At 46.9% G+C, this 7,334-nt stretch overlaps 1 protein-coding gene across 1 annotated transcript; it reads left to right on the top strand.

Moving 5' to 3' along the window:
• The first annotated feature begins 439 nt into the window (after positions 1 to 439).
• On the top strand, positions 440 to 4,770 carry LOC131578609 (alcohol dehydrogenase 1-like). The gene is made up of 9 exons (XM_058837537.1): positions 440 to 673; positions 1,597 to 1,698; positions 1,903 to 2,044; positions 2,362 to 2,449; positions 2,596 to 2,815; positions 2,949 to 3,209; positions 3,515 to 3,644; positions 3,961 to 4,099; positions 4,527 to 4,770. The coding sequence occupies exons 1-9, from the start codon at positions 656 to 658 to the stop codon at positions 4,549 to 4,551; spliced, it is 1,125 nt and encodes a 374-aa protein (XP_058693520.1). The 5' UTR covers positions 440 to 655; the 3' UTR covers positions 4,552 to 4,770.
• Positions 4,771 to 7,334: the final 2,564 nt, after the last annotated feature.

The following is a 7,334-nucleotide window of genomic DNA, read 5'->3' as shown; positions in this document are numbered from 1 at the left end:
AAAATAAAATATGATTGCTAAGGTTGTTTAAAAAAAAAAAAGCTAACATTGCAGAAACGCCGAACCACAATGACCACATATCCGGCTGTGAAGGCAAGAAGCTGAAACTGCAAAGCTAAATCTGTAGCATGGTATCTGGCTAAACAAAGGGGAAGTAGAACATCTCCTTATTCAGGAGAATTGCCTACCCACGACCACCAAGAGGCAGAAGAAGATGCCCTAGGAGGCGCAGGCACTGATGCGATCCAGGAAGGCACAGATGCAGGGACTGTATAAATAAGGGAACCTCCTCAGCCAAGGCACGCCGTGTGCGGAACACTTAAGACAAAGTGTCCTCTGGCTCATCCCCAGCTGGGTTTTTGCTTGCTTTACTGCTTGCTGAATTGATAAAAATTGGCATTCATTAATTATTATATAAATTGACCCTTCTATTTGTCACGACAATTTATAACATTCCCCTCAGCACTCGCTGCGCTGCCTAGCACCCAGCATCTGACACAGATTAACCAGCGCTCTCCAGCTGCGACGGTGCCGCACCGGGACTGCTCCCGCTCCACGCCTGGGGAATTCCACAACGCGCGGCTTGGGCCACACGGGCCAGAGGCAGCTTCCCTCCAGCCGGCGACAGCGACAGACACAGCTCTGCTAAGACCACATGGCCACTGCCGGAAAAGTAAGGACATCGCATTTCACATCCTCCTTCCCCAGGTGCCCTGCTCTTGGCGAAATCCCCTGCAAAAGGCTCAGCCTGCACACCACTCTGCATGCCCTCTTTCTTCCCACCTTACTCCTCCTCCACCTCTTCCAAACCCCTGTGAATTTCACCAGATTCTGCTTTTGGACAACTGCACGTGTCCGTACCTGCATTAGGTCGTGCATTCCCCCTCTGTCCTGCCCAGCTGCTCGGGACACAAAATACGCAATTGTGCTGCTCGGAAAAATCCTGCTCAATCCCACTCTGTGCTCCTGCTCTGACAGCAAAAGGAGCTCTTCAGTGGTGCCTTCTTCAGCCACTCGTCTCCTGCACTCAACCTTGTCCATGGCCATGCCCTTTTCAAGCTGCAAACTCCATTTTGCTGATGCCAAACAACTTTGGATTCAGCAGCACAGGGTTTGAGCAATGGCACAAAGAAATCATCCTTTTGGCAAGGGGAGAAATTATCCAGTTGCCAGGCAGGCTGGGAGTGTTTTGTAACCTCTTTTTATGTACCTTCAACCCACAAAAAGTAAAAGTTCCCTCTTGCTTGCCTTAAACAACAGAAGCGCTCCCATTGCTGTTACATCTGCCTCATACACCACTTCATTTTGCCACTTCATTTTGCATTTCACTCTTCACACAAAGTCAGTGTTTACTGAACATTGTTTGGCTTCACGTACAGCTGAGTACTCCAGTGTTTCTGCTGTCCCACCACATCCCACCCAACCAGTAACCCCCAGAAACAGCACAGGACAGCTGTGTAGCTCTAGAAGTGTGTGCTGCAGTGTGCAGAGACCCGTGTTGTACACCTCTGGCTTTGGTGATTGTAGAACAACTGTCTGGGCTTTTTGTCAAAGGTGAACCTTTCTCTGCAATGAATTCTTCTCGGTTGCTTCCAGGTTATCAGGTGCAGGGCTGCTGTTGCCTGGGCCCCCAGCAAACCTCTCTCTGTTGAGGAGGTGGAAGTTGCACCTCCAAAGGCAGGGGAAGTCCGGATCAAGGTAAAAACTTTATTTCAATTTTTTTTCTCCCTTGCGGGAGTTGCTCTCCTTGTGGCTGTACCTTGGATACAACCTAACGATCTGTGTCCTCTCATAGGCATTCACAGTCCAGAGACGTTCTGTGAAAAAATCTTCCACAAACTGAGATAAAGAGAGGCTGGACTATTTCTACAAATCACCATTTACTCTTTCCTCTACAAACAGATTGTGGCCACAGGCATCTGTCACTCCGATGATCACGGTTTGAAAGGTTCCTTACCTAACGTAGAATTCCCAGTTATACCAGGCCATGAAGGAGCTGGGATTGTGGAAAGCATTGGAGAAGGAGTGACCTCTGTGAAACCAGGTAACCAACACACACTCAAACGCACACCCAGGATTCAGGCCTCAAATCTCTGCCAAGAGCTCAGAAACTTCCCCCTGCTCCTGAGTCAGTGGTTAAAAACCTGAGCGCACACTCCATTGCACTGGACTCTCATGCCCACTTTCCCAATCTGTTCCTCCTGTAGATGACTGGGGGACAGAGCATTCATGCTCACAGGGAAAGCAGAGGGCTCATGGTAGGTTTCTGCCCTCAGAAATCTCAGGAGATGTGATTCAACAGGCAGTGCCCTCAGGGTCTACTGAGCAAAAGGCACCTAACAGAGATCCACTTTGTTGCAGGAGACAAAGTGATCCCACTTGCCATCCCTCAGTGTGGGGAATGCAGCTTCTGCCGGAATCCTGACTCCAACTACTGCCAGAAGTTCCAGTGAGTTTGCTTTGCTTTCCCCTACACCTACACGGCGTTGACTTTGTGACAAGTCTGACACCCCCATCAGTGCTTCATCAATCAATCAATAAAAAAAATGTGCTCCTATCAGTCAATCAAATACTAATGTTTCTACCTCCCAACAGTTTCACTGAACCACAAAACCTGCTGCCAGACAAGACCAGCCGCTTCTCTTGCAAAGGGAAGCAGATCCACCACTTCCTGTGGATCAGCACCTTTGCTGAATACACCGTGGTCCCAGAGTACGCCGTTGCCAAGATCGATGCTGCGGCACCTCTGGACAAAATCTGCTTGTTTGGCTGTGGGTTTTCCACAGGCTATGGGGCTGCCATCAACACAGCCAAGGTTGGTATTTAGGTGTGTTTAGCACACCATGGACACCCTCACAACCTCATCAATCCTGTGCAAATGAAACCTCCCCTGCTCCCTCCTCCTCCTCCTCTTCCTGATGGAGACTCACAGGGTCCCATCTGTGCAGGTAAAACCAGGCTCCACCTGTGCCATCTTTGGCCTCGGAGGAGTTGGCCTCTCTGTCGTCATGGGCTGCAAGGCAGCTGGAGCTTCCCGCATCATTGCCGTGGACATCAACAACGACAAGTTTGCCAAGGCCAAGGAGCTGGGAGCCACCGACTGCATCAACCCCCGAGACTTCAGGAAGCCCGTCCAGGAGGTGCTCACCGAGATGACCGGGCAGGGCGTGGACTACTCCTTTGAGGCCATCGGACAGGCAGACACCATGGTAGGTGGCGCTTCAGCACCTTTCCTCCCTCCCAGATCATCACAGGCTCCTTTCAGCACAAAATTCACCCGCAAGGGAAGGTCCTCGCCTGCTGCCTGCAATGCAGGAGGCACAAAGGCCGTCTGCTGCCTTGAGGATGAAACAGCGTACAAATCTTAAAAGAGGCCACAAGCCCTCCAGCTCTGCTCCACAAGGGGGGATGTCTGTTTTCAGATTACCAGGGAGGAGCAGGAATTTGCACAGAAAGAACACTCCCCTGACCAGCTCATCAGGGCTTTCTCTAATTCTCCTGCCTGTCCCATCAGATTGCTGCCTTGGCTTCCTGCAACATGAACACTGGTGTCTGTGTGATGATTGGGGTAACGGATTCCGAAATTTCCATCGATCCCATGCTTCTGGTGACTGGGCGTACCTGGAAAGGGACTATTTTTGGAGGTATAAGACTTAAGAATACAGTCTAAATATTTCAGCTTTTCCTTTCATGGTAGTTGACAAGTCACAGTAAGGAGGGTTTTCAAGAAGAAGACAACTAAAGACGAGCATGCATTGCCTGCATTAAACATTAGCATTACACATGCAAATGGTCCTCTGCTTGTTTCACACAGAAACCCACTCATCCAAAAGAACAGAAAATCTCTCACAAGACTGTGGCACCAGCATTGGTCTCTCAGTCCTGACCCTCACAGTAGCACCACCCTACCAAAACACCCTTTCTCCCATTATTTATGCAGCTGCTTTCTCCTGTTTCTAGGCTGGAAATCAAGGGAATGTATCCCCAAATTAGTTTCCAGCTATTTGGAGAAGAAATTCAATCCAGACTTGCTGATCACACACACGCTGCCATTCGCTAAAGTGAACGAGGGATTTGAGTTGTTACGTGCCGGAAAAAGGTGAGACCCTGACCAGCAGGAGCGAGGTACAGCAAACCTCAACACCTCCTCCTAGAATTCCAACAGGCAGAGCAGGCAACACTGGCTTCCCAAAGAGCACCTGAGCCTTTTGAGGAAGCAGGGCCTCACAGCTGAGTGGTGGCAAGAGCTGCCATAGCCCAGAGGGAAGAGCCCATGTGCAGCACAGGGAACCCTCCTGCTCATGGTTCAGCTCAGCACAGATCCTGTGGCCTTATTCCCTGAGGGTTTCCCTCAGCAGGGATTTGAAGGCTGCCCCGCTGCTGCATGTCTTGCTGCTGCACATCTCATGCAGCTCAGTCAGGAAGAGGCTGGATGACAAAGAAAGGGCCGCACCCCAGGCACACCTGCCTGCCCCACTGCCTGCTCCTGAGCTGCAGCAAACCTTCCCTTCCCTTCCACTTTTCAGTGTCCGCACTGTCCTGCTCTTCTGAAGGACGCAGCCAAGGAAGCCGAGCAGAGGGACCAGCACAGCAGATGCTCTCCTGGCCCTGACACCTTCTCAAGCAGCATCTCCTTGTGGGGCACAAGGAGAAGAGAACGAGGAATTCACCTGTGCTGATGCCACTGCTGCTCCTGCTGTGCCTGGATGGGACATAGAAAGATGTCTCTCCTGAGAAAACACTTATACTAATAAATGGTTTTTAAACCAACTCACCTGACACAGTGCACTCAATCAACAGAGATGCCAGGGCCTTGGGACAACTGGTTGATGGATCTGGAGCACAGCTAGTGATTTCCTTGACCTTTCTGAAACAAGGTATTATACTGATAGGAATAGGCAGGTCCATCTGGTCAATGTATGGCTCTGAGGGTGGTGCAAGCGAAAAAATATTGGGTTTTTTGACTGTGGGGTGATCTATTCAACACCTGATTTACTGACACCTGACAGGATGAGCCTTTCTCAGAGGGGAAAAGGATTTTTAGCACAGGAGCTAGCAGAGCTCTTTGAAAGAGCTTTAAACTGGAAATGGGAATTGGAAAATACCAGGCTGGTCAGTGACGAGCAGTGTGATTGGGCGCCAAAACATGAGGAAAGGAGCGCTAATGGGATCCCTCAATCTGCTCCACAAGTGTTGGCTACAAAGTACCACATGTGGAAATGTTTCTATACCAATGAATGCAGCTTGAGGAACAACCAATGATGGCCTCAAAACTTTCACCCAGTGCCAGAGAATCAATATCATTGGCCTAAGTGAAACTGGTGGGACAAGCTCTGTGACTGGAGTGCCCTGTTGGATGGTTACAGACTCTTTGGGAGGGAAAGGCAGGGCAGAAGAGGCAGGGGGAGTGGCACTGTACGTAATAGAAGGGTTGGAATGTATGGAGTTGTAATGGCACAGTTAAGAGCCTCTGGGTGAGAATCCAGGAGCAAACAAATAATGTGGATGTCACCATGGGTATCTACTGTAGACCTATCAATTTGCTCAGTACTATTCTCTCCTAAGTTTTCTTTCTTTATTTCATATTTGTCCTCTTTGGATCCTGATCTTAGTTTGGAGGCCTTTTTCCTGGTCTAGTTTTAATCTGGGAACAACCTCAGAGAAATTTACAGACTGTAATGGGGAAGAAACATTACATGTGCATTTATGTCCCATCACATATAAACGTGGGTGCTAGAGGTGCTATACCTAGGCTATCAGCAATCATGAAGTACAATTCCTCCTTACATTGCATAGTGAAATTCTGTAGGACCGACTATGATCACGGCATATCTGACAAAGGAATTCATTCTGAGCACAAAAAAAAATATAAAAGGCAAGGCTATCATCCTAATGCGTCTCCCCCAAGTTAAGATATTCCATCATTACAATAGCATGGACTCAAAAGCAGCAATTGCTGGAAGAATCCTGTTCTCAATTTTAACATTTTTTTCCCCCACCCATTCTCCTTCTCTAGGGTGAACAGAATCAATAATTGTTCATTTTAATAGACATTTATCAATATTTTTTAATATCTCTTCTATGTACAATATCTCAGGGTGGATCTAACTTCCGCTTTCCTTACTTCATTTGCCTCATTCCACTTGTTGGAGTCTGGAATACGGAGTGTGTGCCCTTGTTTCTGACACTTAGTTATAAGATCTAGAAAAAAACTGAATTTCATATAATATGAAATTCATGAGCATGTTTTCATGGTGATACATGAAAACAAATGTTAAAGTTAGATAGAAAAAGCTAAAAGTGTAAGTGTGTAGATTCGAAAGTTTCTTTAAATCACTGGGTGAAAAAGTTAGTTTAGAGAACAGGAGAAAAGATGGAGGATTTAGGGTGTTGTCTCTTGTCCCTTCTTTCTCCTTCATGTTCTTCTCCTAGAGGTTTTTGGGTAATAGTAAGTGACTGGCTAGAGAATGCTGCAGTGCATCACAGAGGTAATGGGTCATTGGGTCATTAAGAAAAATAATACACGTGTCTATTGTTAATTGGGTGAAAACAGGTATAAAGATAAAAGAACTGCGTATTTCGGGGCCATTTTGTGCATCAGACACAAAGTGTGCCACAAGGCCTTGTTTGTACCATCAGAAGAAAAAAATATACCAGATTGCAAAGATTAACCTTGTGTAGCCAGCCTGGAGAGACCTGTTAAGTTTTGTGATGACCTTCTAATAAACACGAGAAACAAGATTCCAACGAGCTTGGGAGTTTTCTTCGAATCATAAGAACTGAGATAAGCAGGGCTCCCCACGAGGGAGGATCCCAAAAGAATTTAGTCCAAAGGAGGTGGAGAAATCCAAGAATAAAAAGAAAAATACAGAGGAGATGCAGCAGAAACAGAGAAACAAAAAAAGGATTTCTTAGAGAAAAGTTACACCACTATCATTTTGTACAAGGTCCACAATATTTCTGTTCTAATGGAAATTAAAGCATCAGGGCATCTTACGGAATAGTGAACTATCAATACTGCTAACAAATGCAAAACCATATCATCTGCTAGGATATTATCTAGTTTGTCCTTCACAGTAGAATGCAAAAATTGTCTCTGAAACAGGAGCCCAGTTACACTGTGGACAGAAATGTAATGCTGAGTCATTAATAAAGGCACTAATATTGGGCTCTGACTTTCAATGAAAAAAATACTGAAGCCTGCTGCACGTAGCAGTAAAGATTAGATTTGTACTTAGCCCTCCTAAGTGCATTTCAGAGTCTATTCCAAAGAGATTTCTGTCATATATTCTTACATCTTTGATACAGACAGCAAACAGCCAGAACATAAAGAG

Source organism: Poecile atricapillus, chromosome 4 (genome assembly GCF_030490865.1).
Source record: "Poecile atricapillus isolate bPoeAtr1 chromosome 4, bPoeAtr1.hap1, whole genome shotgun sequence".
Lineage (NCBI taxonomy): Eukaryota > Metazoa > Chordata > Aves > Passeriformes > Paridae > Poecile > Poecile atricapillus.
The sequence above is the reverse complement of the archived record's forward strand: the minus strand, read 5'-3'. Positions and strand labels throughout refer to the sequence as shown.